At 38.0% G+C, this 27,543-nt stretch overlaps 1 protein-coding gene across 3 annotated transcripts in view; it reads right to left on the bottom strand.

Annotated features, from left to right (window-relative positions):
- Positions 1–27,543, bottom strand: part of CDIN1 (CDAN1 interacting nuclease 1) — a 255,247-nt gene that overhangs the window by 86,932 nt on the left and 140,772 nt on the right. For 2 of the 3 annotated variants that reach the window (XM_006141702.3, XM_006141701.3), the window contains 2 exons: positions 18,955–19,020; positions 18,240–18,345 (listed from right to left, as the gene is read on the bottom strand). In XM_006141702.3, coding sequence (XP_006141764.1) covers positions 18,240–18,345; positions 18,955–19,020 — 172 coding nt within the window. The remainder of the gene's footprint in view (positions 1–18,239; positions 18,346–18,954; positions 19,021–27,543) is intronic. The other variant, XM_027765600.1, reaches the window with a different exon arrangement.

The raw sequence follows: 27,543 nt of genomic DNA, 5'->3' as shown, positions 1-27,543 counted from the left end.
AGCAGGAAAACCTGTCATTGTTCAATAAAATTAATCCATGTAATAGTTAAATGAAGAGAGGTGTTCAACTATTCCTGTGTCACAACTCTACAATGAAGAGCACATCTACACTGTCAGATATAAATGCCAATTAAACATTACATAAAATTTTGAAAGGTAAGTTGTGTGGGTTGGCCAGGCTCTGGCACAATGCAGTGTGTGTGTGACCAAGCCAGAGCAGTCAGAGCAGGACAGGGACTGTTAGTTCTCAAAGCACAACAGACCTAGGGGTCCGAGCTGAATGAGGAATACCAGGGAAATTGGAGCTGAAGCCTTGCAATGATATACGTGGAGGCTGACCATGCTCTATCGGGAACAGGCATCAGTTTCCAATGACATGACAATATTTAAAACTGTGGAGAAAAATAATGAAACGATTCAACAAAGATCCAAGATGTTCAGAGTGCTACTGGAAAGTTCAGGGAATATGCAGAAAAGGTGAATAACTAAAACACTTAAGTATTTGGGAATTTTGGTACTAACTGCAGGTATGCCACTAAAATATTTATCTTGGACGAAAGATAATTACTATCTTATTTTCATTTAGCAGATAGTTATCACATTTGGAAACAATACAAATGAAATACTTGAATATTCCTTTTTCCAATATTATGACAGATATATAAAAGTATCACACTTTGCAAAGTGCAATCAAAAGGCTTGGAGAATATGAGTGCGTTTATTTTATACTGACTAGCAGTGGAGATGGGAGATGATCTTTTTGAATAGCTGCTTCTGATTCAAAAGAGTATTTGGAATACATATTTAGTTTATTACTTTTATATCTTAGAGATTCTTTAGCAGTACACATTTTTCTTCCTAGCTCCATACCATCATGCTACAGAATTAAGAATAATATGCTTAACCAGTCAAAGCTGGCCATCACGGTGTATGTCTAACCTAGAACGTATTTATTCATGACAGAAAATTCTCTTCCCAGCCCTCTGGTCTCCACCTAACTCTGCAAACTCATAACACATGATATACCTACAAAGCAATTACTTCAAAAGTACCTAAGATTTACCTTTCTGTACATTAATCTTGTACTTTAGAGGTCATCTTCAAGCATTTGAATGCCAATAAATTGGTTTGTATCAGAAAGATTAAAAAAAGACTATAAACCATATTATAGTATATAGACCTCGTTTATTTAGTTTTTCTCTTTCCAGCTATGAACAATCTCCATGCACATTCGTCATTTTGAAAAACTAATTTAATTTTTTTAATTAAAAGCATTAATAGTTCCAAGTAAGGTTTGTAGCTTGACGGTAACTGGGGAAAAAAAGGAGCTAGAGAAATTTAAAAAGCAATAATTTATATCCATTTATATTCTTGAACATTTCAGTATAAGGCAGCATTTCATGTTTGAGGAGTGTGTTGATCTGTGAAAGAGCGGAAAGGCAAAGAGAGAAATGCAAGGAGTGTCAGGTATCCAGACCAAACCTGAGTCCCTGTGTTACAGGAAGGTCAGACCCTTTCAGCATCTTAGTGGTGTGTCAAAATACGTCAACAAACCATCACACTGCAGGAAGAAGAATGACCTTTCAGTTCTTTATGTTTGGGCTGCCGATGGAGCTTTGGATGTGGGGTATGCATGAATGGTTTTCTACGCTGCTTGACAATTGCAACTCCCAAGGTTTCTTTCAAGTGTGATTGTTAAAAGCCCTAGGTTCTTACATTTTGGAGCAACTTTCTAAATCCACATAACTCATGGTGAAAACTAATGTGAGTTTAACAATCAGTACCTAAAACAGATCCAGTGCAACTAGACCAAAATGACTTTATAAATGTTTAAATGTGAGAGATGAAGGTTGGCAGGCAGTAAATTTAGAAATATAGTATCCATAGGAGATTGGTTTCAGGACTCCCTGCAGATACCAAACTCAGCAAATGCTCAAATCTCTTATATAAAATAGCATAGTATTTGCATATAACCTATGTGCGTCCTCCCATATACTTTCAGTCATCTCTAAATTACTTAAAATACTTAACACAGTGCCTATACCTCAATTGGTTCTCAAGGATTCAGGGTAGAACTCTTTACTCAGCAAGTTTGAATTTAGCTTTTCAGAAGTTTCTGGAAGATTTTTTGTTTTGTTTTGGTTTTCCCAAATATATTCAATCTGCAATTGGTTGAATCTGTGGATGGGGAAGCCTGTGTTTACAGAGGACTGACTGTAATTTTACTTGTAAGAGTCAAAATTATTACTAATCACTTCTCCAGACTTTATTATAAATATCTTGTCATGGCTGTTGTCTTTTTTTTTCCTGTCCATAAAAAAGGCATGTCTCTATTTGCTTCCTCTTTGAAAAACCATTTCACTTGTTTATACTGCAGATTTCCAAATCAATCTATCTTGGATCCATCAGAAAGTCTTCTGTCCTATAGCCCAATTGCTTTTTGACATCTACACAATTTTCCACTCCCAATTCTTTAATTGTATCATTATTTTTTCTCCACCAATTTTATTTATTTATTTTAAGTAATTAATTATTTATTTAACTTTATTCATTGTTATTATTTTTTATTTTTATTAGAGAGAGACAGAGAGAGAGAAAGGGAAAGTGAGAAAGCAAGCTGCCAGGTCCGGGATTTGAACAGTGATCAGTCATGTAGAAGTCCAGCACCCTAACCATCATGCTACTTGCTGTTCTCTTCTCACTTCTAAGTTATCTTTGTTCCATATCCCTCAGTACAACAATATAATGAACACTGGCAATGCTTTTCAAATTCTGTAAGTTCTGTTTCTGTATCTCTCTAAGTCAATATAGTAACCTTTCATTTCTACTGCTACCACTAGAATTTGGGAATTAATGGATCATTTTAATAGGATCACTGTAATAGCTATAGTGTTCCTTCCCCCAATTTCTTGTTCCTGCCCACTCTAAGCATCGCTACCAGAATATCTATCCTAAAGTTAGATCCCGCTCACACCACTCTCTCTCTACTTTTTAAAATTCGCTATAGGGCTCATGTTTCACCAGCGAGAAAGAGGGAAAGCAAGTGAGAAAAACATCCCCAAGGAGCGCACATGCCCCAGGTGTGTCTCTTAAGCAGCCAGGTCTGGGATGCAACCATGCAGTTGGCTATGTCGGATTCAGTCGCCTTCACCACCACACCACCAGCTGGCCTTGATCATACCACTCTTGTGTTTAAAAACTCTCTGGCTTTCTAGCTCTGTGATCTTGACCTGTCCATTTTACCTTTCCATGCCTAAACTTTCTCATATGAAATAGGAATAAAATACTGGTGTCTACCTCATAAAATAGTTATGTGGATTAAAGTGGATAACAAAAGTAAGTTCTTTTTGTTTTTGGAGAGGTTTTTGCTGTAGGGTGCATGCGCTCACCAGAAAGACAGAGAAAGACAGAGAGATAGAAAACGAGAAATCAACCCCCAGGGGGGGATGGCCACGCAACAATCTCTTCTCCATTCTCTTCTCAGGATCTTGGGTACACACACAAACACACACACACACACACGCACGCGTCTGGCCACCGGGTCCTGCACTCGAACTGCAGTCGACTACATGGGAGTTCAGCGACATTGCCATTACACTAACTGCTGGTCCCACAAAAGTAAGTTCTTAAACCAGTGCCTTCAACATCGTTAGTGCTCAAGGTTAGCTAATTTAATGATCTATGTACATGTTTTGTTTTTCCTATTTGTTTGAATTAAATTTCTTATTTAAAAAATTTTTATTTGCCAGAGAGTGCGTGTGCTCACCAGAGAGAGCAGAGACAGAGGGAGAAAGAACTCCCAATGGAATGGGATCTCATAATCCTTTCTCCATTCATCATCATGTCAGGATCTGGGGCACATACACACATGTACCCAGGATGTTTCTCAAGCTGTTAGGGCTGGGATCTGAACCATGTGGTTAGCCACATAGGATCCTGCTCTTATAACCACTAGGCCACAGGGCTGGCCTAAATTAAATTTCTTGAAGGCAGGTTTAGGATTTGTCCATTTTTGTATGTGCTGAAATACAAAATGTACTGTCTCTACATAAAAAGAATTCATTAAACACCCAGAATTAGTGTGCATTTATGCTACTACTAAGGAACCAATGTGCCAGGCCTTGTTACACTAAGAATTTGTACTAGTAAAAAATACTCATTTCAGCTTAAACAAGGCAACTAGGGCTGACCAAATATTTTGGTCAAGTTTTGAAATAAGTATGGTTTTATTATTTTTTATTTTTATGTTTTTGGAGAGGTTTTTACTGTAGGGCACATGTGCTTGCCTGACAGACAGAGAGAGACAGAGAGACAGAAATCACCCCCCGGGGGGATGGCCACGCCACAATTCCTTCTCCTCCGTTCTCCTCTGGTGATCTTGGGCACGAACGCACACGCGCCCAGCATGAGTTTTAAGCCACCGGGTCCAGGACGTGAACCGTGGTCGACTACATGGGAGTCCAGCGACATAGCCATTACACTAACTGCTGGTTCCCAAAATAATTATGGTTTTAAATACCTGTCCTATTAGCACACAATGACATCATTTTCATCACCTTCACAATCAGGATGGAGTACTCTTAAGGTCTCACAACTGAAGCTGTCAAGGACTAAAATAACCTCCTATTTACATAAATTGATGAGCTTTATCAGTCCTAAAAAAAAACTCTCTTCACTCAATGAAGAAAATTTGCTTAAATTTTCAAATTTATCATCATCTAAAATGAGATAACAGGGATGCTGTAAGATTAAATTTAAATGGAGAGCTGGTGGTGGTGAGCAAGGCTGCCAACAACACATGGTAAGAAAAGAGCAAAAAGGAATATATATAAAAAAAACAGGCAAGGTGAGTAAAATAACTTGCTCATAGATTCCTGTTTGAAGGAAAAAAGGGGGAACCAGACACAGGAAACACCTTCGTATCAGTGATTCAGGCAGGAAAGGAAGTAAAATAAGAGGCTACAATACACACACAAATTAAGAGCACACTGTAAGAATGTAAGGAGAAGGCAAGAAAAACACAAGTGAATGTAATTGGCCTGTGTTAACAGATTAAAAAGAACTCTTAGGAGGATTTTAATTTCTATAAATGACTTCTAGAGCAAATTAGAAATTAGAATGAAAGGATGTTTACTATTGCCATTACCTATCCATATATGTTTCTATCTTATGAGAAGAGTATGAGACACACAAATTATATTCATGAATCATTTTCGATATTCCATATGTGTGAGAAAGGAATGAGCAAGGGCAAACTTGGGCAATGTAGACTCAGCACCTATAAGTCATCCATCCCAGGAAATTTCTGAATGATACCAAACAGCAGAAGATGCTCACAAATGGGGAAATGTTTTTCTTACAGGAAAAGGAGAAAGAGAGGCATAATTGCTGGGAACAGGGTGCTATTTTACAAAGATAGCTGCTTTATTTTAGTTTAAGTGGCAGAAGAAGCTCTAAGAGAGTCCAACCAACCAACAGCTATCCAAAAATGTTGCTTTCTAACAACCTTATTATCTTGCCCTTGGCCTCTCCTTTTATTAGGAAGAAGATAGTGACTAAAAAAATTCCTATTACAACTCTCAGACACCAGAAACGAAGACAAGTAGAAAACATGGATGTCTGCTCAGAGAGACAGGGAGAAAGAGAAAAAGATTTCTCTTTCTCTCACTTAAAATAAAGAAACCTGAAGGTTGCACAGTAATCTGTCATAGATTTGACTCATTGCAGATGTTAAAAAATTTACAACAATGAAGTCTTATAAGTTAAATGTTATAAATAAGATTACAAAGTTAATGTCGAACAAGACAAACTGGTTTACAATCTGTTAAACTATGTGTTAAAAATGATAATTGGGAGACTCCTATTTAGAACCAAGATGAGGCAATGGGGACTAGAGTTAACCTTTCCTAAAACCAACGGAGGAAAAAATAATGATAGTGTTTAAATACTGAACAGACTGTGATCCCTGAGAGAAGAGAAACCAAAGTGGTGAGCTCTTTGATTGCCTCAGTTTACTACTTGGGGAGAGTTTGCAGGCTCTGATGCACAGAGGGTAAATACAGCTAAAGCCCAGCTAAAGTCTCCTGGAGTTGAGAAGATGAAGCTAGAAGGTTAAAAGAATACGAAGGCCAAGGCAGCCAGAGTCTGCAGGATGGCATATTAGGACAGGGCTGCACAGACGGAGTTTTAGATTTTGTAGTGGGTCTCTTTTGGGGATTCAGCAGGGTATTAATCATTCCATCTAGGCACAGATATAGAAGGTTTAAACACTACCAACTAATTTGACTTCATTGACATTTATGGATATTCCACCCAACCAAAGCAAAAAGAAAAAAATTATTTTCAAATGCACACAGAACATTTACAGAGATAACCATAGTCTGGGCCATCAAACAAATATCAATAAATTGAAAAGAATTCAGATTTGATCTCTGAACTCAATGACATTACATTGGAAACCAACAGGGACCAGTCGATAATGTCGTGGTTAAGGCAGTTTATATTTCCACATGGTCGACAGAGCAGCTGGAGTACCACAGCTGGTGGCTGAAAAACGTGCTTAGAGTGTGGGCATGTGTGCCCAAAATCCCCAAAGAAGAAATGGAGGAGAAAGGGTAGAGGTCTCATCTGACCATCACAGGGGGTGCTTTCTCACTTTCCCTCTCTCTCTCTGTCTTTCCTTAGTGAACATATGAGCCCTCTAGCAAAATTTTAAAAAAACAAACAAACAAACAAAAAAACTGAAAAGAGATGTTAGACCTAAATGCAAAATTATAAATCTTTTAGAAGAAAATTATAAATCTTTTAAAAGAAAATCTTTTAGGTTATCTTTGTGACTTCCTTAGATCTTTAAAGATTTCTTAGATATAACATCAACAGCATGATCCATAAAAGAAAAAAAAAAAAAAAAACAGGTAAATTGGGCTTTGTAAAAATAAAAGTTTCAGGACCAGCAGATGGCATAATGGTTACATTGCTGGACTCCCACACAGTCAACCACGGTTTGAGTCCCAGACTCAGCAGCTTGAAACTCATGCTGAGTGCATGTGCATGTGTGCCCAAGAACCCAGGAGAAGAATGGAGGAGAAGAGACTGTGGCATGGCCATCCTCCTGGGGTGGGGGTGGGGTGGTATTTCTCACTTTCTGCCTCTGTCTCTCTCTGTGTCAAGCGCATGCACCCTATAACAAAATAAAACTCAAAAAAATTTAATTTCTGGTTTTAGAAAGATAGTTAAAAGTAAAGAAAGACAAGAACAGCTTTGTAACTCACATATCTGATAAGTAATGTACAACCAGAATATTTTAAAAAATCTACTGAAACTCAAAAATAAAAAAGCAACTCAATTAAAAATGAGCCAAATAATTAAAGAGATACTGTTTCAAAGAAGACAAATAGGCAAGAAATAAGCATTTTGAAAAGATTTTCAAAATAGGGCCTATTCAGTGGCAGACCATTTCAAGAAGACTGTTCAAAAAAAGCTGGATCCCCTATAGTAACTGAGGTTCAAAAATCCAGTCTAGTCACTCTGAAACACCAAGCACACGTGTAAGAGCCCAAGATTTAACATGAATTGGAATTTTATTGAGACACGACTATTCAACTGTTAAAAAGTCTTAAGTTATAAAGACTGACCATTGGGACGGCATTATAACCTAACGGTTAAGGGAACCTGATCCTACATGACCAATCAGGGTTCGAATCCCAGTCTTAGTGGCTTTAAAAACATCATGCATGTGTGCCTGAGAGCTCAAATCCTGATCAGATAGAGAAATGGAAGAGAAGGGTTACAGTGAGGCCATGCTCACTGGGGTGCTAGGGTGCTTTCTCCTCTCTCTCTCTCTCTCTCTCTCTCTCTCTCTCTCTCTCTGTGTGCCTCTTTCTGGCAAGCATACTCAACGTCTGACAGTGCAAAGACCAAAAAAAAAAGACTGACCCTACCAGGTGGTGGGAAGAAATAGAACTATCATAAACTACTGGTGGAAATGTAAAATGGTAAAATCACTTTGGAAAACAGTTTAATAATTTTATAAAAAGGTAAACATACAACTACTATAGATCGCAACCATTTCATTTGTAGGTATTTATCCAAGAATAATGAAAGCATATAAATATTTTTACATAACTATTCATAGCAGCTTTATTGGCAATAGCCAGAAATAAAAATAATTCAAATCTTGACTAACAGGTGAATGGATTAAAAAAAAACAAACAAAAAATCCTGTGATGGTAAAAACATGCAATTGACTATTTCTCATCAATAAAAAGAATGCACTATTGACACATCCAACAACATGGATGAATCTTGACATAATTATGCTGAATACATAAGCCAAACAAAAAAGAGTACATGTTGCATGATTCCATTTATAAAAAATACTAGAAAGTACAAACTAATCAATAGTAACAGAAACATCAGTGGTTGCCTGAGTGCAGAAAGAATTGAAGGGGAAAGGAGAAAAGATTATAAAGGGGCACAAGGAAACTGGGAGATGGTATATGTTTTACTATCCCTAACATGGTGCTAGTTTATGACTTCACAGATATGTCAAAATATCATATTATACTCTTTAAATATGTACAGCTTACTGTATGTCAATTACACCTCAATAAAAAGCTGTACTTTAAAATATTTATTAAACAGATTTACTTTTTATTTGCAACACATTGAAATTCAGAATATGAACTCTATAAATAAAAATAAAACACCTACAATTCTGCAGTCCACTTACCTTCTGAAATCAGACTGGCTGTTAGACAATTCGATCAGAGTTAGTGTGTCTACGCCATATACAAAAGCAAAACAAAACAAAACTCTCCTTGATTCAAATCCAGCAATTCAGGGATTATTATTTTCTGAGTGCATATATTGATCCTATAGGTACATATTCTGAATACAGAATAAGGGCATCTGAGAAAGCTACAGAGGACACCTAGCCCATTCTCCAACCATGTGAAGAGGAATATCTTAACATACTATGCTGAAGAGGTTTTTAGCTTTAGCTTAGCAAACCCATTAGCTGACAGAGGAAGTAGCCTCTTCCAACAGATTTAGCACCAAAACTGACGTGATGCATGTTGGAGTAGAAAGAGCCCAAGTGTGGAGTGCATAGAAGACCTGGATTCAGGTGCTACCTCTGAAATGTACTACCTCAGTTCTCACTGCCAATCTTTCAAAGGCAGAAGTTCAGTCTCTATTGACTAACACAGTACGTATAAATGCTTGCTGAACCCAAAAGAATATTTCTTCTTTTTAAAGAGTTATTTTATTCAAATTTATTTATTTATTTATTTATTTAAATTTGATCAGGGAGGGACAGAGCAAGCAAAAGAAAACGAGAGAAAAAGTGAGAAAGTAAGCTGCTAGGTCTGGGACTCGAACCACAGTTGGCCATGTTGGAGTCCAGCACTCTCGACCACTATGCCACCTGCTGGCCCACAAATAGTTTTTAATAGAACAATTATTTTCTTTATCAAGACTCTGTTTGGAAGCAGACAGGTAGGACTGCCAGGGCTAGCTGCAAATCAAGGCTAGGTAAAGAAGTGGTTTCAATGCTAGATGCAGATAAGCATCACCATATCAAGTTTTTAAAACAAAACAAAAACTCCCAAGGTTCTGACTCGACCTCATACCAGTTAACTCAGGTCTCCAGGAGTAAAGCCCACATTCATATTTTAAAAGCACTCCCCATGTGATTTTAGTACACTGAGCTTTAGCATCAATTATAATCTGATCTCTATCACTCTATTTAGAAAGAGTCTCAGAAAAGGACTCTGTGTTCTTGGGTTCCTGACTCTGTCTTCCAGACCTCACCTCCTGGAATAAGCTAAATCCTGGCCAGGATTATGGGCATGTGCTGCTACTCCCATGTACTGTGGTTGGTCTGAGATCTGAACCCAGGCTTTCCATATAGCTCTAGCATTGCCAGTGGTGCCCGACTCCCTGTGCCCTTGTGACCGAGCCCAGAGTCATCTTTTCAACAATTCTTTTGTCCCTTGATGAGTAAAACTGGTCAATATGCCCCGTTCATAAAATTCTTGCATATACTTGAAGAAAGTAATCATATAGAGATGTTTTTCTAGCCTGAAAAACTGTAACGCCTCATTGACATTTTCTTATAAATCTGTTTTCTTTCCTTTAATCATGTGATTTAACTTATTCCAGTTTTTCAACAACCATCTATTCATTGCAAATATCACTATAAAGGCCTAACATAACATTTTTCTTCTTCTTTTTAAAAATGTGTTACAGGGTGCATACATTCACCAGAAAGAGAAAGAGAGAGAGACGGAAAGTATAAAAGCATCCCCTGGGAGGATGACCACACCACAGTCTCTTCTTCATTCTCCTCTTGGAATTTTGGTATTCATGCACGTACACCCACATGGTTCTCAAGCTGCTGGATCCAGGACTCAAACTACACAGTCAGCCACGTAGGATCCCGGTGCCTTGAGTGCCACACCACTGGCTGGCCCCACGTTTCTATTCTTTATTTAGTTTTATTTCTGAAGTTGCTATGGCTTGAATGTGTCCCCTCCAAATTCATGTGTTAAGATTTGGTGAGCCAGGGAACCAGCAGTTAGCGTAATGGCTATGTCGCTGGACTCCCACGTAATCGACCGCGATTCGCATCCTGGACCCAGTGGCTTAGAACTCACGCCGGGCGCGTGTGCGTGCGTGCCCAAAATCCGGAGAGCAGAATGGAGGAGAAGGGATTGCGGCGTGGCCATCCCCCCTGGGGGTGTGTGTGTGATTTCTCGCTTTCTGTCTGTCTCTATGTCTCTCTCTGTCTGTCTGGCGAGCGCATGTGCCCTATAGCGAAAATCTCTCCAAAAAAAAAAAAAAAACGGAAGGAAAAAAAGATTTGGTGAGCCATTGCAATAATGCTGAGATGGTATAGACCTAACTGGATTATGGTGCTGGGAGGTGTCTAGGACTGAAGGAGTTCATGGGGGTGGGAACCCTTATGATGGACACCTGGTAGCTGTATAAGGGACCCATACAGCAACAGACACACGGATGCAAACAAGCTCTTGTCATTGATGCCCTACGCTGCCTCAGGCCTCTGCATAGATTCCTCGCCACCAAGAAGACCCTCAGCAGATGTGGTCCCTTGACCTGGAGCCTCCAAAATCATGAACTAAGTAAAAACCCTATTCTCCATAAACCACCTCGATTCCAATAAGTCTGTTATTAGCAACAAAGAACGGACTAAAACAACTATGAACAATGGCAGAAAATGCACATTCCTCACTGGGGAAAGTCTTGTTGATATACCAGATGTAGAAAACATGGTACTCACCCATTATGGGAAACTGTTCGTATAAAAGAACTATATACATAGAACAGAGACACTTCCCTCATCCTTATCAAATATCTTGAGATTACTCCAGTTAATAACACTGTCAAGTTATTTGTCTGGAATAAGGGGACATCAATATCTCACAACCAACTCTACTACAAAAGACAGAAAAGCAAATCATTGTATTTTACCTTCAGAGAAGCCCTCTCCAGTGCATTTGCTAATTATTAGTCAATCTGTCTCTCGTGGCTGATGACTACTTGTTAGTATACGGCAGCAGTGCCTTCCGAGGTTGCTGTAATTGAAGGTTTGCAAGAGCTTCTATTGCTGGGGCACTTACTCCAACTTAAGACAGATGTGATCAGCCTTGTTGTTAACAAGACTGAAATAACTGGAAATCTGTGATTTGGCTAATTGTAGGCTTCCTGAAAGTATCTTAATACAAGAAAACTTTGGCCATCTCTTGAAAAATACCTTCCTTTCTAAATGGTTGGCAGCACTGTTCTAAATGCCTTGACTCTCAAGTTATCACAGACCAGAGAAAGCAATTGCTAGGCCATTGAGTAAATAACTGATCTTTAAAAAATACTTAGAGGTAAGAACTAAAGTCCAATCAATTCTTGTGGCAGAATATATTAGCTTAGCACTGCCTCTAGGAAAGTAGACTCTCTGGAGCCAAAGGTTTACAAATCAGATGGAACTCAGCTCTTATTAATCTTTTTAGTGGTACATAAATGTGATCAGGATCCTCTTTCCTCTGGTGCTCATCTCCCCTCATATCCTAACATTGGTACAAGAAGCAGCTTGGGAAAATAAGTAGACTCACTTCCTTTAAAACTGTCCTTTAGGCCAATCAAGAAGGATCCATAATTCGAAGCCATGTTTTAAAGGACACTGCTCTGGTAGTGCTTTGGTTGTATCTCAATTCACAGAGTAAAGAGTCTATGCAAGCCTAGAGCACATCCTCACTTGAGCCAGTCTCCACAACTCCTTTGTAGACCATACTCCATTTATCAGGGACCTCAGAAATTCCTGGTCAAATAGCCCTGAGATCACTTTCAGGGCCTGCATGCCCTGGTTCAGCTTCCTCATAAGAGAGCAGGCCACCAGAGTGTACCTCTGGTCTGAAGGCAATGGTTTCTGGGAAAGTACATGCAGCTTGGATGTTCAGGCTGGGTGTGCTTGACACCTTCCCAAGTATAGGATGGAGCAGAAGGTGGGAAGAGAAGGGATGCAGACTGTGTGATGAGGCCACCTATCTCTGCACTGCGGTACACAGCCTGGAACTCCAAGAAGTCTGGGAGTTCAAAATGCAAATCTGAACTTCAAGATCTTCATGTAGGATCAAATATATTTTATTTAATGTCTATTAAACTATAGACTATCCTCTATTCAGGATTTATTTATTTATTTATTTATTTATTTATTTGAGAGGTTTTTGCTATAGGGCGAGTGCGCTCGCCAGACAGACAGAGAGAGACATTAGAGACAGAAAGCGAGAAATCACTCCCAGGGGGGATGGTCACGCTGCAATCCCTTCTCCTCCATTCTCCTCTTGGGATCTTGGGCACGTACGCTCAGGCGCCCAGTCTGAGTTTTAAGCAACCGGGTCCGGGACGTGAACCGCGGTCGACTACGTGGGAGTCCAGCAACATAGCCATTACACTAAATGCTGGTCCCTATTCAGGATTTAGAAGTTATTTCATGTCAAGTTTCAAATCATGGGAATTGGTTGATGTTTTTGGGAAAGCAAATAATCAACAACTACTTATCTAAGTAACTTCACAAAATCCACTTGCAGTTTATTATTTATCTATCGAGAGGTTTTTGCTATAGGGTGTGTGCGCTCGCCACAGAGACACAGAGAGACAGAAAGCGAGAAACCACCCCCTGGGGGGATGGCCACGCCGCAATCCCTTCTCCTCCATCCTCCTCTCAGGATCTTGGGCACACATGCGCACGTGGCCAGCATGAGTTTAAGTCACTGGGTCTGAGACTCAAACCACAGTCGACTACATGGGAGTCCAGTGAGATAGCCATTATGCCAACTGCTGGTCCCCATTTGCAATTTAATTATCAGTTATTTTCTATTTTAAACTCCTTATGTTAAATGCATGTATGCCATAATTCATGAAATAGATCTGCAAAAGCTCCTGTATCTGAAAAGTCTATAAAATTGTTTTAGAAAAATGAGGTATTTTTCTCACTGTCCTTAGAATGAAATTCTCAAAGAAAAAAAATGGGCAGTACTGTTCTTTAATGTCATAATGTCTGATATAATAATTAACAGCTGATTCAGAATATTATTGTCTGTCAAGCATCAATAAATTCATTCATATATCATTCATTCAATAAATATCTACTGATCAGCTAATATACTAAGTTCTGGGCATTCAAAGATGGATAAAAATCAGTGATAAGATGGAACTCCATATTAATTGGAGGGGATTGACAAGTAAACAAGTAATCACAATGTTTGATAAATCCTAGGAAATTATTAACAGAACACGGCAAGAGCTAATCTTGGAATGCAAGAAGGTTTCCCAAAGACATGTCAGCCAAGCTGAGTGCCGAAGTTATGGGGTAGTTTTATCAGGCAAAGAAAGAAAATCAAAATATCTAATCAAAATACAATTCCATCAGACAATCATATCCATGAAAAAGAGCCAGAGAAGAACTAATACTTGTGGGCTGCCAGGTACTGTGAAGGTGCTTTACATGCATTAAAAAATAGACCTTCACAAGAATCAGGCAAGGAAGGTATTATTAAGCCCACATTATTGAAAAGAAAACAGGATCAGGGAGGTTAAGCAAGTTGCCCTCAGTCCTGGGACCAGAAAATGGCATAGCCCGAATTCAGACCCAGCTTTCCTTCCGTTACTTCAAGGATCACTAAATTGAAAAATTGACTTCAAATAGAACTTTGTCTCATTCTAAGAATGTGCCTAAATGGCAGAAGGAGGGGCTGAACTTGAGGTGGTGACTACCATGTCCCTGATGAGTAGATGTTTGGCACTATTCATATGCTTTATAGCATGTGGCTTTTTGCCATTTAGGGTCACTCAACATTTTCATCCAAACTGACCCACACAGTCTCCAACCAACAGAGGTGAGCACAGATGGCTGCTTCCACTTCTTGGAAAGGTGACTGCCTAGAACCCTTGTACATGATCTGGCCTGAGATTGTAGATTTATGAAAGAAAGCATACTCAGTAATGTAAGTTAAATTTCACTTTTGGAGGGGAAAAACTAAATGAAAAGGCTTCTTGTTTGTTTGATTTCATAAGAAAATATGTTTCCTAGTAGCCTTCACAATTTGGGCCATATGGTCCCAACGCTGCTTCTCAGGAGCACTCTTTATCTCCTTTAACTCAGTAAATACTGCAGAGTTTTGAGGAGTTATTTCATCAAGATGCATACCTAGAATGGGAGTTTCCTTATATGAAAGGTAGCTTACGTTCCTTATGCAAAATATCTATGATTTTCAGGAAGCCACAGGATCCAGTGAGATCCTCAAAGGATCACCCAGGAAACGAGTGTAGACAGAAAAGGAACAAGGAGTGGGCACTGGGTTCCAGGGCCCTCCAGTCTAGAGGCTGGAAAGAGAAAATAGAGCCAGCAAAGAACACGAAATACACTGTTTGCATGATAGAAAGAAACCCAGAATTTAATGACATCATGGAAGTCCAAAAAAGAAAGTGTTTTGGGGCCAGCAGGTGGTGTGCTGGTTAAAGACGCTGGACTCCCTGCAGTGGCTGACTGCAGTTCAAGTCTCGAACCTGGCAGCTTACTTCCCTCACTTTCTCTCTCTCTGGTCAAATTAAAACAAATAATAATAATAAATAAAATAAAATAAAACAATGTTTAAAAAAAGAGAATGTTTTAGTAAAGACATTGAAGTGATCCACTGTGTCAAAAGCTGCTAAAAGGCTGAATATCAATTTAATATTAAAGAAAACTCTTATAGAAATGTTAACATAAAAATTAGCCCTGTAGAAATGCTTCTCAATTTATGATGGTGTTATGTACTGTCAAAACCATCACAAGCTAGAAATATTTTAAGGTGAAAATATACTTAATATAGCTAATCTAACAAACATCATAGCTTAGTCCAGCCTATCTTTAATGTACTCAGAACATTTACATTAGCCTACAGTAGGGAAAAATCATCTAACACAAAGTCTATTTTATAATAACATGTTAACTATCTCATAATTTATTGAATACTGTACTAAAAGTGAAAAAATTGGATGGCTGTATGAGTTTTATTTATTTATTAACTTTTTTTAGAGAAGTTTTTGCTATAGGGTATGTGCACTTGCCAGAAAGAGAGAGCCAGAGAGAAAGAAAGTGAGAAATCACCCCCCGGGGGGGATGGACACACCACAATCCCTTCTTCTCCAGTATCCTTTTGAGATTTTTGGCATGCATGCACATGTGCCTGGTGTGAGTTTAAGTTGCCAGGTCCAGGACTCAAACCACAGTCAACTACATTGGAGTCCAACGACATAACCATTATGCCATCTGTTGGTCCCTAGTTTTTAAAGTATGATTTCTTTTGAATATGTACCATTGTAAAGTTGAAAAATAGTAAGTCAGAGATTGAAGTTATTTTTGTGGAAAAAATGGGTTCATACAACAGTATTTTCTACAAACATTAAGTGAACAGTAAAACCCAATATTATATCTGAAAATAGTATGACAATGAGCTAGAAATAGTTTTTAAAGTCAACCACAGTCTTATTACACGAATAAAACAATTAGCCTAAATGCCCATTGGTAACCTTCTGGAAAGGCTATCTCCAGAGCAGGGACAGTTTCTTCCAAGTCTGAAGAACTTTAGCAACTTCTATGTTGAGCTGTGCTAAGGCAAAATATAAAAAGAATAGGATCCCACTTTCACAAAGGATTACATTCTTCTGTCAAATTACTCTAACACTGGCAAGTTTAAATCCTTATAACTCAAGTTTTATGTCCAACTAAATGCCTTTATGTTCCATTTTGAACTTGGGTACTACTTGCATTTCTTGGCCTCTCTGAAAGCATTTGGCAGAATCCGTGACTTGTGTGTAGACTATTTCCTCAAATGATCTGGATCATTTTAGAGCAATGCTGGCTTTTCCTTATCACACAACATGCCCTTATAACCAGTATATATTCAAAGAACATCTTCCAGAAATGTTAAATCAACAGTAGTCAAAGCAAAACATCATTATAATGGAAAAGGAAAATGCAACAAAATAATAGAAGTCCAGTCCAAAGGAAACTATTAAATGATCTATCACTCAGACAGCCTCCAGTCCTATCAATAGGCCTTAGGTCTTCCACACAGGTGACTAGATAATTTAATCGGAATCTAAACAATGCGTCCTAGGCACATAGGAGACACTCATTAAATTGTTGAGTTAGAATGAAGATATGCTTTTAGAATTTTTACATAAGCTCTACCATTTGGAATTTGATTTGAAATTGTTCCTCAGAAAAGACTAGTCCAGTACCAAAAAAGGAGAAAATAGTCTCAATGCATACTGATTTGAACTGATCAGTTTTTTTAATCTGTTAGCAACCTAAACTTATGCAATTGATTTTCTTGTCATTGCTTTCCCTATACTATCAAAAATGATGCTTTCTTTACTATGTCAAACTCATCATAAAATAGCTAAAAATCTAAAATTCAATTTGCCACATTACTGCTAATTTGAATAATGGCTGAATAAAACACAGGAAACGCTGAAGCAGCATTGATTTCTAAAACATTTTGCACTTTCCTCCTCCATCCCTGTAAAGTAAAGCTCGGATGCTACGCGCAATTACACAAGAAAATCAAGAAAGCCATTACATTCAGCATTTTGTCATGATCATTGTTACCATGGCAAAAAGTGGGCTTAGTTTAGCACAGCTGCTACAGGCGAGGTCCACTAGCCTTTTGTAAAGCTGAGTAACAATATAATGCCAAATTCTGTAGCCTGTCACTGTTTTATTATTATTTTTTCTTCCTTTCCCCAGGACAAGGTTGTTGTGCACAGATGCTAATGTCTTACTCCTCAACCATCTGAGCCAATGTCATCTTTTTATTATCTTCTTTTGTTGGTCAGCGATGGAGGAACACAGTTAATCCAAGAAGGTTACCACTTGACCCACCTTCTGTTGTAAGGGGAACAACAATGTGTGGTGTGAAAACTCTGGACTGTCAAAACAGAAAAAGCCAAAGTTTCAAGAGTTGCCTTGTAAATAGCATTGGTCTGAGAATAGCACGGGCTTCTTCAGAGTGAGCGAGAGAGAAATGCAGGCCCAGGACAAGAACTGCATGGCACGCATACTGCTTTTCTTTCTTTGAATATAAGTTTAGTGATCTGTAAAATGGGGACAAAAGAAACTTCCTTGCGAGAATTAACTGGGATACTTTGAGGGCCCAGACATGTAGCCCTGCCCCTTTCTTAACTGGTGCAATTTCCATGCCTTTATTAACCCTGACAGAAGTTGGTAGGTAAACTGTTTTCTATGTCTGGATGGTAAATCACTGTCATCTTTCATATCATTCAAATACTCCCCTCTGAGAGCTAAGGATAAATTATATTTTAAGGTCTGACAGTATAAATTTCACATCAAAACAATAAAAATCCAGAGTCGATATCATAACACACCACACCCTATTATCAATATTTTAAGTGACACCAATAATATCACAATAAAATGGAAAATATAAATGCATACTAATTCTGACCTTATGCAGAGGGGTTTTCTTTAGTTTTAAAAAATAAAGCCACATTATAGAAGTAGAGAAGTGTAAATTATCTGGAATGAATACATTAATCAAGGCTCTATATTTACTAGAAACAAAGGCTACTAGCATTTTTACCAGCTAAACAAAATATTTTTTCTAATGAGATTTCAGCTGGGTATCGTTTATCTTAAGAGAAAAATAATGGGACCTTACCTATTCCAGTAGCTCCAGAACTGGTCATGCAGGTAGGCGTGGTGGCTACATTCATCACCAAATGAGGCTTTGCTTTCAATCCAGTGAATTATGTGCCCTTCCACAGCTAAGGGACAAAGCATTACTAATATACGGTAAAGGGAAGGGAAGATTGAAAATTCTGAACTCTGCACAGGCCTCTCTATGCTTCACATTAATGAGCAGAGGCTTAGCCCTTACCATCATCTACGGGTGTAATTATCAAACGGCACATTGTATATGCTCATTATAAGAAACATGTATGCTACCATCAAATTCCTTTTATTTTCATCATATTCTGCAAAAGTCCCTCTCCTAGTTCTGACTCTGCCTGTATAATTTGATAAGTAACGTGTCAAGCAAACCGACGTGAGTTTGTCTCTTCAGTAGAATTGTGTTTAAAAAATTCAAAGCTCAGAAAAATGAGTTAAAACAGCAAGCACAATGTCTGCAGAAGACATGTTCATTTCTCAAATGTACAAGTTGTTAAGACATAGATTACTTCTGAACCTATTATTTGCTTCTATTTTAAAAGAATCTTTTCCAACTATTACACCTACTTAGATATTATACTATAAAGCTCACAAACTACCCTGCTAACGTTTGCTAACATCGACATATGAGCAAAAAATAAGGATGGAAAAAAACACATCCCTTTCCTCTATAAACAAATGCATAACAGAGTTGAAGGACTTACCAACTGGTACTTGTAAAATAAAGTCTGGCGTTTTGTCATATCCTTTTGCACGGAGCTGATCTTCATCTACAGAAAGAACAAATACTATTACTTATAACAGTATTCCATTAACAAGACAGCAATATAATTGCTTTTCTTTCTTAAATATGTGCAAAAATTACTAATGCAGTCATACATATCTTTCTTATGCATGCAACGCTGTGTCAGAATAAATGAACTTTCTTAACAAACCTGAAGCACAGATATAAAAATGCTTCTTTGTCCCTTCTGCATTTTTATGTCTTTATTATAAACATCATTAATTCAAGCTGTCATTTGCTACCTTTTTTGTAATTGAAAATACTCAAAATAAAGAAATATACTTACTGATTGAAAGAAAAGGCTTTCACCACCGTGAATATCACTAACGTTATCAGCCAATACTGAAAATTTACAGTAAAGCGTAAGCCCAGTGGACTTTTACAATTATGAAACAAATGCTTTCATTAAGGCATTTAAGAAAGTTTAGTTTCAATTAGTGAAACTGTTCTTACACAAGAGAAAAGGACAAGGACAATGAGATCACCACAAATAATTAATTATCCTGCTTAATTCCTTTGGTATGCTATTGTTTCTGGCATTTACCAGAGTTTTACAACTAACAATATGTGATTCTGAACGCAAACAGGCTTTCAGATTTTTTTCCCTAAGTTTGTTCAATTTCTTGATTCTCTCTAATTGCCAATGATCGATTCAGAAACAAAGGAGGTAAGAAGAAAGAAAGCTTGACAAAGTTGGAAAAAACTAGCAAGGTGCTTGGCTTTAAAAAAAAATCCTCCAATATTTTCTAAATGCTGTCCTTGACTTCTAATGGCATTACAATGTGATTTCTGAAATGGGGAGTTCTCCATTAGATTTTGGAGTGACCTGGTCATTCAATTCCAGACATGGCTTTCTGTCTTCACCCAACCTCAACTAATGGCCCAACCAAGTAACAAGGAAGGCTGTGTGGTCTCTTAACACCTACTGGGCTGTTGACATTGTCATGCATCCCATTCGCCTTCCTGCATCACCTTTGATTAAAATTAATGGCCCATTCCCAGTCTTGGGTAGCTTATTTCCAATCCATTTGTCAGCCCAAGACAGTGGTTTCATGGCCAATGTTCAGAAACTCTGTTTTAGAACACTCTTGTGTACATCTTGAAAGGTCAGCATTTTAAAAGTAAATAACCTTTTAATGACAAGACACATATTTAAAGTAGGTACTTCAGTAAATTTTTGTTAAAAATCACTGTCCTTTAACTATACCCAGATTTGAAAGATGGATGTCAGAATTCAGAACAAGCTCCCCTCCTCAAAATGCAAAAAAACTCAAGTTAATTGTTGAGATGACAAAATGCAAATTGAAGTAATGTTATTTTAAAAACAAGAGAATTTGGAAACTGGCCACAGACAAGTAAGGAAAACTCTCTATCCTCTCACTGTATTCGGACCATAACGAGAATGTTTAATGGAAAAAGGAATTTATTGAAACCGACTGCAGTGCTCTGAGCTGATGTTTCATGTAGCTGATGAACAGTTTTAAAAGCTGGGCTGACATTAAAAAAGATAGATTAATATTTTATTAAAACTATCCTAGCTTGATCAACCTTTACAGATGCTAAAATCTGTTTCAGAAAGAAAAATGATTATGTTTCTGACAGCAGCTCAAAACAAAATTTCAAAGGTCACCAAGCAATCCAAACACACACACACTAAAATCCCTTTAAAAGGCAGACACTGCACTCTTGTTCACTGCACCAGAATTACTAACACAACACCTACAATGGAAATTGCATGACTTACTTACTATGAAAATACAAAAACAAAAACAAAAACAAAAAACCAAAAAACCACCAAAACAAAAAACTGAAACACAAGTACCCAAATAAGGTCATAAAATCATCAAATGAAGCTAGGAACTCTTTCCATCTTTTCATGGAAAACTTCAAAGTACAACCGGCCATGTGCTCTCTTTCTCACCCAAATACACACACCTCTCTGTCTTCCTCCCTTTCAATCTTTCTCTTATTGAGGTTGATCCAGTAGTAAGTATATCCAAAGGAAAACATCTAGAAGTCTGTGCCACCACTAGAGATAGCAGAGTTCTACCTTTTTTAAATTTTTTTTAATTGTCAGAGGGCATATATGCACTCATCAGAGCCAAAGAGGCAGGGAAAGGGGAAGAAAGAAAGCCCTCCCCAAGGGGGCACAGCCACACTACAATCCCCTCTTCAATTTTTCTGTCTTGATGGGATTTGGGGGACACCCATATGCCTGGCAAGTTTTTCTATCCTCTGGGCCCAGAATTCAAACTGCACTGTCAGCCATACAGAATCCAGATCCCTTACCTATTAGGCCACAGGGCCAACCCTAGACTTCTATTTGTCATAGTAAAGAGGTTATTCCAAACATCTGAAATACTATATATTGAACATCTTCTTCTTTGATTTATTTACTAAATGCTCACAGCCTTACCTACCGTGTTTCAACCTTTACTTTGTTTCTTTGATTTTCCATTTTCTAAGAGTGGAGGGAACAGCATGGCAAAGTTCTGAGGAAATGACAGTGCAAATGCATGGCCCTGTCATGTGGTCTAAGCCCCAAGAAAATTTCTATCACCTATCACCCCACTGCAGGATCTTTAAGGTCATGCTCCGGGCCTGATTTCCTGGACTTTGCAATATGCTCTTTCTTGGCTCCCAGGCCCTGAGAGATTTTTTACCCTGAGATCATTATCCAAACCACTGGGTGTGGGTTTAGAATTTAGTTTCTAAGTCAGAGTTCCAACTCTGGCATTTTGAGGTTATGTACCCAGGTGATCAGCCCACACGATGTCCCTTGTGCTTCCTACTTTGGTTCACTTACTTACACTGCTGTGTCTGGGTTTATCTTTCACATACTGAGCCTGATGCTCTTGCTCTGAGGACAGAAAAGTTTCCTTTCAGAATTTTTTTAATATGCTATCCATTGCCCAACTGTCATCACCACCATATTTAATGCTCAAAAAAGATAAGCAAATAAAATGCAAGTACATTTTAAAGCATACCCACATCTTCCAGAAAGTCTATCTAGACTGTCAATAATTTTTTTCTTTCTTTCTTTCATCCTTCCTTCCTTCCTCCCTTCCTTCCTTCCAATCAGAGAGAGAACGTGAGAATGCACTCCCCATCTCTCATCACAATCTCTTCTGCTCTCTCTCTCTCCCTTTTGGAAAATTTTGGGCATGCACATATATCCTCCCAGAATGCTTCACAAGTTGATGGGTACAGGACTGAGCCATGCATTTGACCATGGGTGATCCAGCAGCCTCAACCACCATGCCACCACCACTGGCCCTCTTTCCTAATTTAATTCCTTGAGAATCAACAAGGCGCAGTGGCTTTATATGTTTATCTGAAGCTATATCAATGATAAAGGAAGAAATGGCATCCTATTTCTTAACACTAAGGGGAATTCCCTTACTTTTTTCTTTGGTCTCAAGTATTTTAAATAACATTTTAGTAAAATTCCCCCCACAAAACCCAATCTGTGCCTGGTGCTATTATTGGGCATCTTTTTGGTTACTTTCCTTATTTTTTTGTATGGCTAATGATCTGTTTGGATTTTTATCTTTTCTATAGTCAGTTTTGTGATTTATATTTTACTTGAAAATCATACATTTCATATAGATTGTTATAATAGTTTATACATATTGGAACTAAGTAGTTACTTACGAAACTGTATTTCCCAAGAGAAAAGTAAATGTTTAAGTAATCTGTTATTTTCTTCAAGCAAAACTGATCAAGATTAAGAAAAAAAAGTAAGAATAATATTAGCCTGAAAGGAAAAAAAAAGTAATGGCAATAACATAGAATACTTCCTTTAGTGTAACTTTCCAAATGGTTGAGCATTAATGTGAAATCAAACTCTAAATCCAGCATAGCTATCACATTCTGTGAATACAGCAGATAAAAAGCAAGGTACTTCTGGTTTAAGGTATGTATGTTAACACCCAATATACTTCATAACTGTTAAATTCATTAATGCCACAGTTCATGCTCATTATCAAAATTAAAATAAAAATTATTATCACTTAGAAGCAGACTTGTTAGCCTCCAGATCTGCCAAATACAGATTTTAATGTAAGGGTTTCCCTGTGAAACACATTTCTTTTTTTTTTTTTTTTTATTCATTTTCTACATTAATTCACTATACACCATCACAACACACAAATGAATTTTCCATCCAAAATACACTGTGCATTGGCTCAATCAAGCACATCAACATACATGTTCTCAGCAAATAATTTTCCAATTCTTATGTCCTGCATACCTTGCCTTTTGTTTTGCCATCCTTGATTCCCCATCCCCACCCTCTGCTATGTCCCATCCTCTTCCCCCATTGTCCCTGGCATCCATGGTTGCCCTCCATGCCTCCCCCCCATTCAATTGTTCTGCCAATGAACTTAATTAGTGTAAATATATCCAATAGCTAGCACAGCTGACACATACCTATACATGAACCCAAGTCTGACTTTAGGCATAAACCCCAGTGAGTAGAATGAACATACTATAAAGTAGTACCCAGCTGTGCCCACACAGCTCACTGCAGTCGTCAAATATGCATTTTTTTTTATAAACTGCATAGTGGCTTAATCAAGCATGTTATCATCAATAATATTCCATTTCTACTTTCCTACATATGTATACATATATATGTTTTTTATCCTATGTTTGACCCTCTGCCCTTTCTGAAACACATTTCTGAGTTAGACATTATTGAGTAAGAGATTACTAGCCCAACATCCCAATTTATCTATGATAAAGTTTCCTAGAGAAATTAAAAGATCAACCAAGCTCTAGATCTCTCAAGTAGTTAGAGATGCAGAACAGGAACCTATGTCAATAAATTCCAGTTTGTCCCAATAGACTGAATACAGCTCCTAGCTGTGCAAATATTTAAAGTCCATCATGTGTAATATTAATGAAGTGGGAGTAAAAGTCTTACTTTCTTCTTGGAAGATCTTAAACAGGAGAGGTGAATGGCCATCTGTTAGATACTATTTATTATAAATGACACCTGCCTGATGAGAGGAGACAAACTACGATAGAGGATCTCTTGATTTCTAGTATTTCAACGGTCCTCTCTCAATTTACGCTTAAAAAAAAAAATCAATAAAACTGCATCCAAGGTTGCTAATTTTTAAAAACTTCGTTTATTTTTTAAGTTGTTAGATCTGTCTTTAGAGGGCATTTTCAAAAAAGGAATTACACATGCGTAAAGAACATTGTGAAAGTTTAATTTCTCTGGCCTTTGAATTACTCTCTCCTCCAAATACCCAAAATATCCAAGGCAATTAAGTACTAATTACACAATTTCTTTTTTTAAAATAAAAGGCTGATTTTGAGTCAGAGAACAAAGCACATGTAAAGCTAGTTAACATATACTTAAGCATCTTAGTGGGCATGAAGACTATCAAGAAAAGGTTTCAGGTTTTCTTTTGTTTGTTTTGTTCAATTAAAAGTTTTACATTTAAGAAATATAGTTATTACCAGAGAAATGATATAAAATTCCAGTTTATAACATTTAAAGAAGAAAAGCAACATCCGGACATGACTCTTATTTATTAATTTGTCATAAGTGTTCTAAAATGCTAGTGTAGAATACACTGAATAATAAAAAGAGTCTTTTTTACTGCAACTTTACCAAACTGGGCAAGGGAAAATAGGACACATATCAATACAAATTAAAATTACATTATTTTGGGCTAGCAGGTGGCATGACAGTTAAGGTGCTAGACTGCCACATGGCCAACTGCAGTTCAAATCCCACATCTGGCTGCTCACAGTGGGTGTGCATGTGTGTACCCAAAACCCCAAGAGAGAATGGAGAAGGGATTGTGGTGGGGCCATCCCTCTGGGAGGGGTGACTTCTCTCTTCCTTCTCACTGTATCATCTCTCCGTCTTTGTCAGGTTAAGTGCACTTGCCCTATGGCAAAAACCTTAAGGGAAAAATAAAAAACAAAAAACAAAAAAATCTATGTTATAACTTTTCTAAACTATAATTCTGTTTTTCTGCGTTGTTATTTTTCCCAAAACACTGCCTACCCAATTCAATACTTGGAACTGTGATCTTTGTTATCTGTATTTTTATATTCCTTAAGTGTAAGTTTCACAGAGTTTCCACACAATTTAAGGATTTAGTGAGGTTTCAGTAATAGATGTTACTATGATGTACAAACTACATGATAGGTACACAGAGCAGATACACATATAATGGGGAGACCGCTACCACAGATAAGTGAAATCTTTAGAGAACCCCAAATTTCACTGCAGCCATTATTTTCAACCTCTTCCACTAAAGCATCTTATCAAAGCCCCTAATAAGGAATACAGCTGACTGCTCTGACCTGTACTTTGCCTATGTCTTTAGGGGACAATACTACCGAAAACTGAAGTGCTCTAAAGACAGAAAATAAATGGGAGGTCAAGAAGCTGGGACAGTGTAGAGAGGCTAGGTAGACCAACTGGTGGCTGTGGGGAAACAGAACACGAATATCAACAAAAAAAGTACTCCTCTATATTTCACACCAACTTCCTCTAAATCTTTACTACTGCAGTTGAAAAGGCAAATCAGCATGACTGGGTAAAAAAACAAAAAAAGACGAAGGGTAGTTTGGGTTGTTGGGAGGGGAGTAGTTGTGATGCAAGGCTTGAGGCCAGTTTCTTCTAAACAATACAAGGGGAATGGACCATCACTGGAGCCCTTTCCAACTCCAAAATTCTGACAAGTGTCTGAAATGTTGGACTGCCTCAGTTCATTTCAGTTGCGGTCACTGCTGTCAGACATTCGGCACGGCCACCTCCACCTGTCTCTCAACCAATCTCAGTGGAGCGAAGCATGTTAGTGGTTCTAAGACATGCACTCTCCTACACAGTTAGAATGTATGCCCATGTACAAATGTATGCAGGCACACACATGCATGGGGCCAGAGTCAATCTGTAGTAGTGATAACAGTAGCTGATTTAACTGCCAATGACTTTTGGATATGGGGAGTAATCCCTAATCTGTAGCTAATTCTCTGCAACTGGGAATGGAATTTCGGATTTGGCTGTTGTGGCAGGTGGTTAATACCATGACCCCGAACTACCTGGCCACAGGGGTGGATACTTGATCTTTCTGAGTCTCATTATGGGGAAAGAATTACCAACATTTCTCTGGAATTCCAAACTCTAAAGATTAAACAAATAGCAACAGCCAGTGGTCATCTTGGTTGCCTGAGAATGAAGCCAACAAAGAAAAGAGCAGAACCGAAATCAGAGAGAAGGATCTATAGATAACATCGTTTTGTCTTCTGGATTTTACATGTGCTAGGAGGAAATCTCTCTCCTTTGAACTTCCCAGATATGTGTCTAAACCAGTAAGTCTTCTTCTAATGTGTGTGTAATCTAGCGTGATGAGCTTTCTGTCCCTTACAACCAAAATACTTCTAATCAGTCATCAATGGCTAGGAAGGCAGATGGTCAGCAGACACAAGTTATCTAACCAGAGCAATGGTATGGGAAGGGCTCCAGGCCAGGACTAGGCTGACTTCCATTATAAATGGACAGAAAGACCTTTCTTCCAAGTTCCAGAAAGTATTTCATCTTCTAGCAGCATGCATATGCCCATGGTTCTCTTCTTTCAGTCCCAGGAAAAGCAAGCATGAGCATATTAAATAGGGAGAAGTGAGCTAATCTTTCACCATGACAATTTTATCAGGAAAGGGAGCACAGGATCCAATTTCTCCACATCCCTCCCTGAATATCATGCTGCTGCTTCTTTTTTTATTCATTTAATTTTATTTATTCATTCATTTAATTTAATTTGACCAGAGAGAGACTCAGAGAGAGAGAGAAAGAGAGAGAGAAAGTGAGAAAGCAAGCCACCAAGTCCAGGACTTGAACTGTTGTCGGCCATATGGGGTGTCCAGCGCCTTAACCACCATGTCACTTGCTGGTCCCCAAAAATCATGCTTCTATTACTCTAAAAACGACATCTTATTTAACCTTCAGATAGAAATGTAAATAGTTCAATCCTTATAAAATACCCAACCATCTCAGTTCCCTTAAGCCTATATAATCATATGTTTTATTTCTAACCTCTTACTTTCCACTGCTAGGATATGTGTGTAAACACAATCTTAGTATTCTAAATCTCATCAGCTCCTGCTGCCCGTTCTTCACCCCAAGTCCTAATCCTCTGTTTGTCACATCATAATCACTTCCCCAACTGAGTATCGTTGCTTCAGGTGGGAAATAAAGCAGCAGGAGCAGATGCACTCTTAGAAACAAAGATCCTAATTTCTTACAACAAGGGACATCCTTCACTAAGCCTATTTGGCTTTCCAGATTATATCCTCCTAGTGCCACACAGGTAATACATGAATGTTAGAAAATCACCCATGTAAAATAGTCTGGTTTGTCCAAACACGGTGGGGAGGAGGTAGTAAGGCAGGGATCAAGTAAATGTCTCTTAGGTGTCACTCAAAATAATTGCTAGCATCTACTAACAGGGTAACATTCACTGGTAAGAAAAAAAAAAAACAC

The sequence above is a fragment of the Tupaia chinensis genome, unplaced genomic scaffold (assembly GCF_000334495.1).
Source record: "Tupaia chinensis unplaced genomic scaffold, TupChi_1.0 Scaffold000062_1, whole genome shotgun sequence".
In the NCBI taxonomy this organism is placed as follows: Eukaryota; Metazoa; Chordata; class Mammalia; order Scandentia; family Tupaiidae; genus Tupaia; species Tupaia belangeri.
The sequence above is the reverse complement of the archived record's forward strand: the minus strand, read 5'-3'. Positions and strand labels throughout refer to the sequence as shown.